Here is an 11,873-nt window from a genome sequence, read left to right on the forward strand (position 1 = left end):
GTTTTATTGAAGTAGCTCCGTGCGCTTGGTCCCCGCTACGTCAGAAACATCGTGGCTGAACTGATAAAAGTATAAATACATGTATCGTACACCTGCTGGAAAAGGATTATCTAATGGTTTTTGCGCCTTGCCTAATTACATTTCGTACGCAGCAAGAACTGCACTGGTTGGCACGTCACTTCGTTTCTCTCTCATTATATTGCCTCTTGGTTATGTATTTATCGTATCGCAGGACTTTTACTCCCACTCGAACTGGGTGGAGATGGGCCACAAGGAGCCGAACGCCGGGCTGGCCGTCCCCGGGGCTGACATCGGGAGGGTTGCCGCCCCAGACACGCCCACCTGCGAGGACTGCAGCAAGACCCTGGGATTCCTCTGGTAGTACTGTACCTTCTCTGTTTGTGTACTAGTAACTCAGGCGAATTAGAAGTAACATGATTGTGATATCTAAGGACTTACTACGAGTCATATCTGCAATACCTGTATCTAACGTATCAAGCGCCCTGTCTTTTTCCTGGCTCATATATTTCTCGCGATCTCGTGCATATTTGCCGATTTGTTACTTACAGAATGTTTTTCTTTCCTATTTCCTATGCGGTAGTTCTCTTCCTTTCCTTTGTTCCCTTCCTTTCTATTTCTTGACAACGTCTCCTTTATGTCACCTGAATGGGGGCAATATCATCTCTGACACTCATGACCGTGCAGAACTGACGGGAGTCTCTGTGTGTTGTCAGGTACAAGTGCGAGGATAACATCCGTGCCGAGTTGAACCAGCAGGGGTTATTGACAAGCGGCTACTCCAGCAACCAGAAGGACCTGAACGGAAACCCCGTGAATAAACCTGAAGGAGGTACGCAGAGACTTGCCGGTGTCAAAACTACTTGTAGCCAACTCCGTCTAAGGATCACCTGGCCATTGTTGTCGCTTTTCCTATTGACACACAAGCACATTACGAATCCTTTATGTAATGGCCATCCGTCCCTAGTGTGGCCACCATTGACAGGTTTGATATGAAATAGAAGTAGCGCTGGTTTATGGCCAATATATCTTCATCGTTCATTTGGTATCCAAGCAGACGTTGGTTCCTCTCAACATCTGTCTCTGAATCTACATTTAATGACAGTTGGGAAGTGCAGTCACGGAGGCCACTTCGACGGGTCCAAAGACATACCGGCCGCAGGGGGCATCAATAAGGACACGAAATGGTCGCTCTTCTCTCCGCACAGCGACCTTCACAACCAGGCAGCACAGCTGGCAGTCAAGGTCAGGGAATTTTGAATACCCAGCAGTCTTTTTGGTAGTTGTTTAAGTGTATTACAGCAGCACTGCAGCAGCATGTTTGTATTTTGCATTTGCAAGTGACGTCAAATGAAACGCCTGTATATTCTGTACATGTGCATTTGTACATGGAGTTATAGTTTTCATGTCAGTCATGTATGTAATTTTAGGGTCTTCATTATAGAAAGTAATCATATTGGGTGGCTTTAATACATACATACATACATATTTGCTGAATTGCGAGTTCACATGTACATATACAAATTTCCAGTGGACATATACAATCGGCCTTGTTCATATGAAATCACCCGAACTGCGATTCGGGTAACTCGCATTCATTGCGATCACGATTCTCTGAAACTGCATTCATTGTTGTTTGATGAAAACACGCAAGGTAGCGTGTTATAAATGTCAGAGGTCAACGACCTGCTTGCTGGTGCCCCCCCTCCCAGCGTATCTCAGCCGAATGCCGACGTGGTCCCATCAGAGGTGGTGAAGCTTGTCATAGAACGTAACGGACACATTATTTGACCATTACTGCTCTTTAAGTTGCTGCCACGTAAAATTTGTATTGCGTATAAATAAAGAAATATCATCCCGTAATCCATGACCAGGTGAGGTCACATTGAAATCACATTGCGTCCAGACACAAATCGTGATGCGGGAAAACCGATTCGAAACCACCTCTAGAAGTGGTTTGGGATCAAGGCGCTTTCAATGTGATTTGGAGCGTTCAGATGGGGCCACTTGAAACCGGCTTCGGGGGAAACCACATGTAAAGCGCCTTCACTGACTTCATATGAACAGGGCCTAAAAGTTGGCAAACGGCGAGCAGGAGACAATGCATATTTAAAAGATGCAATAGCAGCAATACATATTTAAAAGAAGCAATACATATTTAAAAGAAAAAATACATATTGCAAAAATACATATTTAAAAGATACCAATTAATTATCAAAGATACCAATTAATTATCTAAATGCCACAATTATCTGAATGCCATCATTAAACAGGTTTACAGTATAGGATATGGACTATTTTGGTAGCGTTTAGTACGTGTTTGCAATGGGTCATATTTGTGACTTTGTCTGGTAACCCTCCCGCTGACTTTGCCCCTTTGTTGAGGTAATATCACATTTCTGAAAATAACACCTTATAAAAATGACAGGTACTTGCAGTCATTATTTAATGCCATAAACACTTTGATCTACTAAGTATTGTAACGTTATATGAAAAGTGTATAACATTGGAAATACTAGTTATAACGTAAGAATAAAAAACACCCCTCTCGTTGTTTATGGAGTGTTGGTAAGGCCACAGCAAGTGAGTTTTATGGATGGCATTCATCACAGGCTCCAAATCTAATGCGGGGCGGGGAAAAAAACAAGATTCCTACATTTTCTAATTTTGAGATCGTAAACCTTGTTGAACTTGCTTTTTCTTGCTCAGAGGTGTAATAAAATGGTCAACTCCAAGCAGATGTTCGCGTGGAACATCGTAACCGTGAACCTCCAAACTAGCTTACGGCTGCCGAAAATTAATTTCGCTCTCCATTCATGTACATTGTGACAGGCTACGGAGGAGTTTTTCCGGTCCATCCGGACGGCCACGGGAGACGCCCAGTTCGCCAACTTCCTGAACCTGAACTCGGGCAGCACGCTGTGTTTCGTCATCGACACCACCGCCAGCATGGACGACGACATCGCCGCGTCCAAGGAGCGGGCCTTGGAAATCATCAGCAGCCGGGTGGGCTCGCCCACCGCCCCGTCCAACTTCATCCTCGTGCCCTTCAATGATCCAGGTGACTGAGTTTAACGGATCTCATGGATGATTGAACTGATTTTCAAAAAGGTCTTATAGATATAAACGCCGAGCGCACACACACAACACTCTCCCCTCTACCAGGTCTCTTGAAAACTTTTCCTGATGCAGTCCAAACAATGCTTGTTTCCGCAGTTGTGGGCCCGGCCGTGGTGACGAATAATCCTGAAGAGTTCAAGGCGGCTATCGGCTCCCTGGAGGCGGACGGAGGGGGAGACTCACCGGAGTACTCCCTGGGCGCCGTGCAGATCGCCCTGGCCAGAAGCCTGCCGGGTTCAACCATCTTCGTCTTCACGGACGCCGAAGCCAAGGACGCCGAGTTGCTGGAGTCTGTGACGTCACTGGGCATACAGAAGAACATCAAGGTACTGTGTATAGTATATTTGGAGTTCATTCCGTACTAACACTTTTTTACGCGTCTACATCATGCAGAATATAAGTCATGTGTAGTGGCGTAATCTAAAGTCGTGATTTCCCCGCGTTGTGTTTTCAGGTCACCTTCTTCTTGTCGGGCACGGTGGGGCGAAGGCGGTCTGAGCGTTCCAGGACCAGGCGGGAGTCCAGAGACAGAGACACCTACCTCTCCATAGCACAGTCAACAGGTGGGTGGGCGACGCCCAGCTCTATCTGTTACGTCGATATTGACTTTGCTTGTCAATGGAAAGAAACAATGATTGTCAGTAACATTTTGATTCGTGTTGCCATGTCCATTCTCGTTCTCAGGAGGCCAGGTGCTGGACATCACCAAGTCGGAGGTGTTTCAGACGACCAAACTGGTGGACCTTGTGGTGACGTCAGCAGAGGTAAGAGTTCGCGATAGAACACATCAATGTAGATAAAAATCATTGACTAGAAATATTGCGTACCCGACAAAGACATGACACCAAGTGAACTAAATATCTGAATAGATGACCGATGATTTAGATCCCCTTTATCTAACTTGTCATGTTATCGAAGCAAAAAAAGGGTACTAGTATCTTGCACTTTATCACTCATTCATTCAATGACTCACGCCAACGACAGAAATCATTGATCTCGCTGGAAACCTCTGTTTGGCCGTGTCCCTCAATTTTACCGTTAGGGCAAGCCACGATGTACCATTTTACTGTTTTGTTGTATGGTTAACGTTACGACAAGCCATACGTCAGTCAACAGAAGTATGATGTGTTGAGTGACAGGTGCCCTGTTGAACTCTGTGTCAAAGGTCAACATCCTACAAATCCGGGACGCACCAGCTGGGACGGGAGATCACGTGATTCCCGTGGACCTGACCATGAGTGACGTCATCATCCAGGTGACGGGGCTAGGTGCCGAGCTGCAGGTTCTCGATCCAACAGGTGTGTCTTCTGTCTTCCGAGTGTCTTTCAGCTGCTTGTCTATTGCTGAAAGTTGCGAGAACGAAAACCTAAGAACTTGTGTTACTACTAACTATCGTTCCTTCCGGTGAGAACGCAACCTAAGTCTAAGAGTTTACTAACTATCGTTCCTTCAGGTGTTCTCCAGGAGACAGGTGAGAACGCCACTGTCAGTGTGGAGGTGCAGCTGAGTGACGTACTGGTGGTGCGCGTGCGTGACGTCACGCCGGGGGTGTGGCACGTGGTGGTCCTCTCGGCCGTGACCTATGACCTGCGCGTCACGGCGCAGAGCAGCGTGGACTTCATGTACGCCTTCGTGGACCGGACGGCGAACGACACCGAACACCCGGGCGTGTGTGACGTGGACGGGAGGCCTGTGTCAGGTAAAGCAAGCTTAAGCTGTCACACATTCAGGATCTTCCCCACGACTTTGTTCCTGACCTTTCCCCACCCCCTGATCCCATCCGAGCAGAATATAACCTTAACTTTCTCGACTTTGATGTTTCATAATTCTTTGCTGACTAAGCAACATCGCCGACCAACTTCCAACCACAGACAAAGCAACAGAATGCAAAAGGCGGGTAAATGAAAACAGGATCAGATAGCATTTTCCGGTTTAAATAAAACAACTGTTCATCTAAACCGTCTTCCAGGGCAGCGGCCGAACATCCGGGTGAACATGGTGGGCTCGGACCCCAGCCTGGTGCAGAACGTGACGTCACTGGACCTGGTGGGCTCGGACGGGGCCGTTCTGCAGGTGTTGTCTCTACAGGAGAACGAGCCTCTGTCAGAGTACTTCGCCGTCAGTCCCACCCTTCCGCAAGAACCCTTCAAGTTCAGGGTGCGAGGCTACGACGCGGCTGCAAATGCATTCCAGAGGTATGATATTCATAGGTACCATTGCCAACTGCAGATGCCTCCTTTCTACTAAAGGGCGATCGATCGCTGAGCGACCAAAATTTTGTTTGCGATCTGTAAGTTTGAAAGAATATACAATTGCTGTTTATGCGGTCCAGAGGCAATCAAAGGGTCACAACTGCATACTATGGGTAAGGGGATGAAGTTCGTCAACTCTGATTCCCTTGATTTCTTACTATTCAGAGTCATCCCCACCATGGTGCAGACGGCCACGTGCCGGTTCGAGATCACCACAGACCTGACGACCTTACGCCTGGTCCCCGGTGGGATTGTGGACGTCACCTTCACCCTGTACAACGCCGGTCAGTACGGCATCTTCACGATCTCTGCGAAGGACGACAAAGGTTTCGTGCAGTCGCTGGCCACTAACAGGTAGGTGCTGAAATGCCTTCCAATGGCCATGTACATATGGCTAGCTGTGTATTATGGAAATACTTCTCTTTGCAGCCTGACAATGATTACAATGGGTCAAATTAAAAACCCTAACCACAAGGCCCCCTTGCCTGTTCCTGTTCCCTCTTCAGTCTGCCCCTGGATGCGGGCGATCCCGGGTACAACAGGATGACTCTTGCCGCGCCGGCGTTAGCGGAATTCGGCACCACCACCACCGTCACCCTGACCGCCCAGTCCTCCGGAGCCTACAACTTCGTGGTCTTCAGAATCACAGTGTTGCCACCGGTAGGTGGAGATATTAACCAAGAATATGAAGGGAGGCAAAATTGTGACGTTGTCCTGTAATTCGGGCGGCATTTAACAGCTAGCTTCCCGTTTCTGCCAGTCACGATTTTGCCGCCACACAGTATCTGCTCGGAGATTAGGTAGAGCCATTTCAAAATACAACATATTTGTTTTCTACACTTAATTCTCCATTGTTATTAACATAAGAATGGTTATGATATTTAAGCCAGGGCAAAACATCTTATTTCTGCGAATCTTTTCTCAATTGTGTTTTTCCTTTCGTCCATCTGTCTTTGCAAATAGGAGCAAGACTTCATCCCGCCGACTTGTGAAGTGGTCGCCATGGTCGGGACGTGTCGGGACCTGGACGCTTCCGCTTGCGACTCCCGCACGTTCACGGTGACCACGGCTTACCGGGACCAGGGGTACGGGCTGAGGGCCATCTCCCCTCGAGCGGCCAACAACAACTTCACCTGGACACTGCAGGACTTCCAGCCCGGACTCACCAATCAGACCATCACAGCGAACTTCACAGCCAGCTGTTGTCAAACGAAGTAAGGAGCGATTCCGTCTCATGCTTTCTTTCTGTTATCCGGAGGCAAATAACGAATTCAACAGAATAAAGACATTGAATTGGGTCTCTCAGAGTTAAGTATTCCAAGCCATAAGGTTTTCTGTTGCCACCAATGATTCATGCCATTGTTGTTTGTTTAATCTGTCTAAAAACAGAGTGCAAGGCAACAGGGTTGTCCAGTCCACTTTGCAACATATTGTCATATTGCGTCCAGTTGAGGTGATTTATCGATAAATCTGTATTTTTATTTGATTTTCCAGCGTCGAGTTCGTGGTGACTGACCTCGTCGGCAACTATGACGTGTGCAGACCAGACCTGGCCCCTCCCCTCCCCAAGCAAGCGGCCAACACGGCCGTGTTTGTTTTCATCGGTCTCGGCATCCTCCTATTCCTCATCCTCCTGATCATACTGATCGTCCTCTTCGTTCGCCACCGAAGACGAAGAAAGTACAAGGCCCAGGAGAGGTACCGGGACGAGGTGAAGACTGGGGGAGCCGCGAAGGTTCTGATGAAGAGGGAGAAGAAGCCGGCGGCCGCCGCGGCGGCGACAAGGTCGGACGTGGCGGTCCGGTCGTCTGAAACCCGGATCAAATATCAGCGGGTTGCTATGACGACGGGGAGGGAGGGCCATCGCGTGGAGATCAGCGCGCACAGAGAGATGCGCACTGTGAGAACGTGAGGTAGATAATAGCAAAGTAGCAAAAAAATAGCAAAACTTGGCTAAATTGGGACAGTAAATTGCCATGGGAGTTTGGCCACCATAGGGCATTTGCCCGCGAGCTTACCACGGGCTCACTCCCCTGGCCCATTGTTGACCCTAATCATGCCGAATTCTACTATCCATAACCATTAGGCCAGGTGGAGGCTAGGGTCACAACACCCCAGCTACCAGAATGGAGTGGACTCCGTGTAATGCCCATCACCACAGCAGTAACATACAAAGATGATTTAGTTGTCAGATTTTTGTTCATAATACACGATAGTACGAGTACAAACGAGTACAAACATTATTGCTTACAATCTGTTACGGAACTGTGGTGGCTTCATGTTTCGAATATTTTGCCACCCTCTACATATCATGAATGATCTTCAGAAAATGGAACAAAAATGTTTAAAAGTCACATGAAAATGACGATATAGTATCACCATGACAAACTACAATCATCATGCAATCCTTCGGATCCGGAGGTTTTGGAGTTGCTCGTTGCCTTCGGCACACTATAATATTCATTCGTTTGTTTGTTTGTTTGTTTGTTTGGTCACATTTGCACATATTTTCATACTTCAAGGTGCATAGTTTTGTCTCGGACTCTGTTTGAAGACACAGTTTTACGTCTTCTTGTTTTTGATGTTGAAGGAAGCTGACGTCACGGCGCACAAGTTGTTCACAAACGGCCGCTAGGGGTCACTGCTTGACAAATATCTGTGTAGTTTTCACACCGTTCGGAGCTGTCATTGACTGTAAAAGAAAAAGTAATACAGAAGACATGTATAAGATTTTGTAAACCATTTCGTAAATCCTCTTTCTATAATTCAATTTTGCCGCCGAAATACACACAATGTTAAAGTTTATTTTCGATAGGGAGACATGTTACAACGTCCATAGCATACTTTTACTTTTCATATGTATTAATAATAATTGGTGAAATAATAATAATGAATTAATGATGATGTGCCAATATATGTATAGACAATTATATTTAAACGTCGCTTGTTCTGTTAGCATTAGATAGCTTAATTTTCATGTGTATAATTATTATAAATAGTAATGATGAATAATAAAGTGCCAATGTATGTATAGTTGAACTGATATAAAACTGACTGACTGAATTATTGTTTCCCCCAATTGCCTCTGTCCTAATTTCAACCAACCAACCCAACCGACAATTGGAGGAACAGATAATAACTGCAAGTACAAGACCCGCTCTTAGAGTCGCCACGGCTACACGCGTCTGCCTAAATACTAGTACCTCAACCGACCGCAACCGACCTCAACCGACCGCGTAATGGGTTAATATGCAGTATACATGGGCTAACAATCTTTTCCAACGCTCTGGATACATTGTCTATGCTTTTATGAATGAAATTTAAAAGCATGAAGGGATCGACATCCAACTATTGAAATAAATTATCTGTCTAGCCACCCCCGAAGTTTGTTGGTTGGTTCCGCGGAGCGTTCCTACTTGAGGTCAATGGAGGTCAAGCTGGTAGGCGTACGTTGGATGTCACGCTGGAAAACACTCAGTGTATAGCTATTATGAGTTGGTTATGATAGTATTTGTGCTTTACTATGATTTATAAACCAGCATCTTTCTGTTGCCTGTATAAAGCAAAAAGTGTCCAGAGATTCCCCATGCAGGCCCAACGATGAATAACTTTTAAAAACTGGTAAATACGTCAGAGTTACAGTGTTTTTTCCATTCATACAAGCACAGACAAATGTATCCAGAGCGTTGGAAAAGGTTGGTAGCCCATATATACTGCATATTAACCCATTGCGCGGTCGGTTGCGGTCGGTTGAGGTATTTAGGCATACCGCGGCTACACTTAATTGTTCCGCCTTACGTAAAGCATGGTGCCGTCCTCCCGTATATATCGCTCAGTCCGGATGATCCCTTTGTCAGTCTCGGTGTAGCCTCGTAAAACGTCTCCGTCCCACGTGACAGTGACCTGCAGAAAGGTGGCAGCGTCATGTATTTTGTTAGCCTGGAATGCTTTATCTCCGCTCCGTTCCTCCGCTCTGCTTTCAAGAGCGGAGGAACGGAGCGGAGATAAAGCGTTCACGGATGGATTCCAGGCTAATATTTTGTAGTCACGTGAATATGACGTAATTTTGTTTAACTTTTCCAAACTAAATCTGCAATCATCTCGAAAGTGGATCCACGCTAAATGTACCGAAAACTTAACTTTATTTATCTCAACATAAGAAATACAATGAACTGCCAATACAGGCTGCCGATTCTTTTACGAATTAACTTAAAATGGCGAAAATTATGAACATAGAAAAAGGAATGTTTGCATGATCAGTGTTTTTTCATGAAACATGAAGAGACGTACTTTGTACTTCCCTATCACGGTGGTTCCTTCCACTGGAACCCCTATCCGGAAGGAGACTTCGTGCGTCTACCCGGCCGGCCAAGAACAAAGAAAAGAACAATCATACATTATGATTTTACATTACATTACATTACATTACATTACATTACATTATACAATCATCAAGGTATCTACTAGCCTGTGTTCTTGTTGTCTGGGCGCCATGTAACGGATGGTGCTGTAACTTCGGATGACTTTTTACTAGTTCGACTTCACAGAGCACGAGCGTGGATTATCAGAAAACCGTTACGTTTTAATTAATAATAGTTAAGCCGGCCATTCCATCCATCCTATTCTAGTTCCGGTCGGCTCCTATGATCACTTCTCTCGAATATTCGGCATAGAAAGGAAGAGGGGAGGTTCTGGTCTTGGAAGAACTGTTGGATGAGGAAGAAATCTCACCTGTAAGGTGTTGATGTCCTTAACGTAAAAGCTGTCTCCATCTTGTTCGATGATTTGGGTGTTGCTCAGCATCTTAGCGATGGCACGAAGTACGAACCCAATACCTAAGATGATTTAAGACGTGTGTACACACACTGTTATTACGATGTCAGGTCATGAGGATAAATCTTAGCACGGCAGTTGCTCCGTTGCTGTATCACATCATTGGATGAATGATGTAATACATGTAACGTTACTTCCAAACGCAAAAGAATACAATTTTCGATCTGTTCGCAGCCGACGGTTTTCAGGATATTGTAGCTTCTCAATTATGCGACGACTTGGTATAAGTGATCTTAGGGAGAAGTGACGTGAGCAAATTACCAGGGGTCATTGACCCTGGACTGCGAAAAAACACGAATAACATTCCGGATGTCACCTTAATTATAATATACCAGATGTAGACATAATGGCCCATAATGTGTAGTTTGGCCACTCAGTGCCAAATGCTCTGTAGTCGGCTGCCTCACTGTGCCAAGGAGGTTTAAATTTGATTGAGCCTCCTCGGTCTGTACCATACTGTACCAAGCACTACCATGCTGCATGGTGACGGGAAAGAAGGCGTGTCACCTGCGATGTCCCCTAGAATGTGGCCGGAGGCCCAGGGCACCGTGAGCGGGGTGGGCCCCTAATTCTCTCGAACATGGGGGTCAAGGGCTTAACGTTAACCCTTATTGATAAAAACTAAAAAGGTGTCAGGCTTACACATACAACGTGAGAATGAATCTCCACACATCCATGTGTCCCAGAAAACCTTACCTAACGCCTGTAGATACGCATCGAAATTCTCTACGTGCACCATCTTCCAGGTCCCCGAGAGGTCAACTCTTTCCGGCGGCGACATTTTTCCCGATCGCTCGCTGCCTCTGTTAAAAATCAACCTACATCATGAAGGCCGTTGAGTCACCAAATAACGGACGACAGATGATTGCATAACGTGACAACACAAAAGGCCGTACTATGATCGTGAGGAATACCAAGAATGAATCGGTTTTGAATGACCGGTCGCCGGTTCCCTTCGCCGGTGAGAAGTGCTTCAGCTAGGTATGTGGGTCATAGGTTATGGGTCAAACAAACACAAAAGACGTATGCGTTCTCTGTGAGTGAGGGTAGTCAAACAGTAAAATTTAGCAAAGATGGAGAGTTCAGTAGTTGGCCAGGGGATTTTGGCAGCCGTAGAGTTCATTTACCTTACGCTACATTTATAACCTCCATGAAAAATTGAAATATTGTTTTTTGACTACCTCAGTCTGTTTCTGTGTCAGTGTCACGGTTTCTGCATATACTCAGCATATGTTAAAAAGACCTGGATGGATGCTATTTGGTATGTGGGTAGGTCTTGGAAAGACAAAAGTCAAATGTGGGCCTCCCGGTGGCTGTCCTTGGTACTGGCAAGACAGCCTATGAACTTCCTGGTTTTGTCTTTATTTGCTTTGGGTCATCCAATGATTAATTTTTTTCGTGGCAGATACCGTCTGCGTGATGTCCCGACCAGGGAATTTGCAGACTCTTGAACTTGAACATGTAGCTTTTCATGTGAGGAAAAAGGTGGTGTAGATTTGGTCCCCTGGCGGCTTGTTCTGGAACTACATTCCGTTGGCAAGCTGACTCCTCTGACAACATATCCAGTTGCCAATTTCTACTACTTTTATCAGTCCTCAGCTTTCGTAGCGACTACTTTTAGCCAAGGAGTTTAACAACCTCTTTGTGTTT

General features: G+C 45.9%; 2 protein-coding genes across 3 annotated transcripts in view; one reads left to right on the forward strand and one right to left on the reverse strand.

The window, feature by feature from the left end:
* Window positions 1-7,574, forward strand: part of LOC109483826 (von Willebrand factor A domain-containing protein 7-like) — a 13,489-nt gene extending 5,915 nt beyond the window's left edge. Inside the window, exons 2-15 of one of the 2 annotated variants that reach the window (XM_019786976.1) lie at window positions 233-378; window positions 735-850; window positions 1,124-1,263; window positions 2,851-3,079; window positions 3,235-3,464; window positions 3,593-3,701; window positions 3,823-3,902; window positions 4,304-4,436; window positions 4,592-4,837; window positions 5,108-5,333; window positions 5,556-5,744; window positions 5,897-6,050; window positions 6,354-6,604; window positions 6,885-7,574. In XM_019786976.1, the coding sequence (XP_019642535.1) occupies window positions 233-378; window positions 735-850; window positions 1,124-1,263; window positions 2,851-3,079; window positions 3,235-3,464; window positions 3,593-3,701; window positions 3,823-3,902; window positions 4,304-4,436; window positions 4,592-4,837; window positions 5,108-5,333; window positions 5,556-5,744; window positions 5,897-6,050; window positions 6,354-6,604; window positions 6,885-7,302 (2,667 nt within the window). In that variant the 3' untranslated portion in view covers window positions 7,303-7,574. The remainder of the gene's footprint in view (window positions 1-232; window positions 379-734; window positions 851-1,123; window positions 1,264-2,850; window positions 3,080-3,234; window positions 3,465-3,592; window positions 3,702-3,822; window positions 3,903-4,303; window positions 4,437-4,591; window positions 4,838-5,107; window positions 5,334-5,555; window positions 5,745-5,896; window positions 6,051-6,353; window positions 6,605-6,884) is intronic. The other variant, XM_019786975.1, reaches the window with a different exon arrangement.
* A 282-nt stretch (window positions 7,575-7,856) lies between these two features.
* LOC109483828 (fatty acid-binding protein, heart-like) lies at window positions 7,857-11,213 on the reverse strand. The gene is made up of 5 exons (XM_019786977.1): window positions 10,920-11,213; window positions 10,122-10,225; window positions 9,681-9,746; window positions 9,189-9,293; window positions 7,857-8,082 (listed from the first exon to the last, which is right to left on the reverse strand). The coding sequence occupies exons 1-5, from the start codon at window positions 11,002-11,004 to the stop codon at window positions 8,029-8,031; spliced, it is 414 nt and encodes a 137-aa protein (XP_019642536.1). The 5' UTR covers window positions 11,005-11,213; the 3' UTR covers window positions 7,857-8,028.
* Window positions 11,214-11,873: the final 660 nt, after the last annotated feature.

The sequence above is a fragment of the Branchiostoma belcheri genome, unplaced genomic scaffold, assembly GCF_001625305.1.
Source record: "Branchiostoma belcheri isolate BF01 breed outbred unplaced genomic scaffold, Haploidv18h27 scaffold66, whole genome shotgun sequence".
NCBI classification, from domain to species: Eukaryota; Metazoa; Chordata; class Leptocardii; order Amphioxiformes; family Branchiostomatidae; genus Branchiostoma; species Branchiostoma belcheri.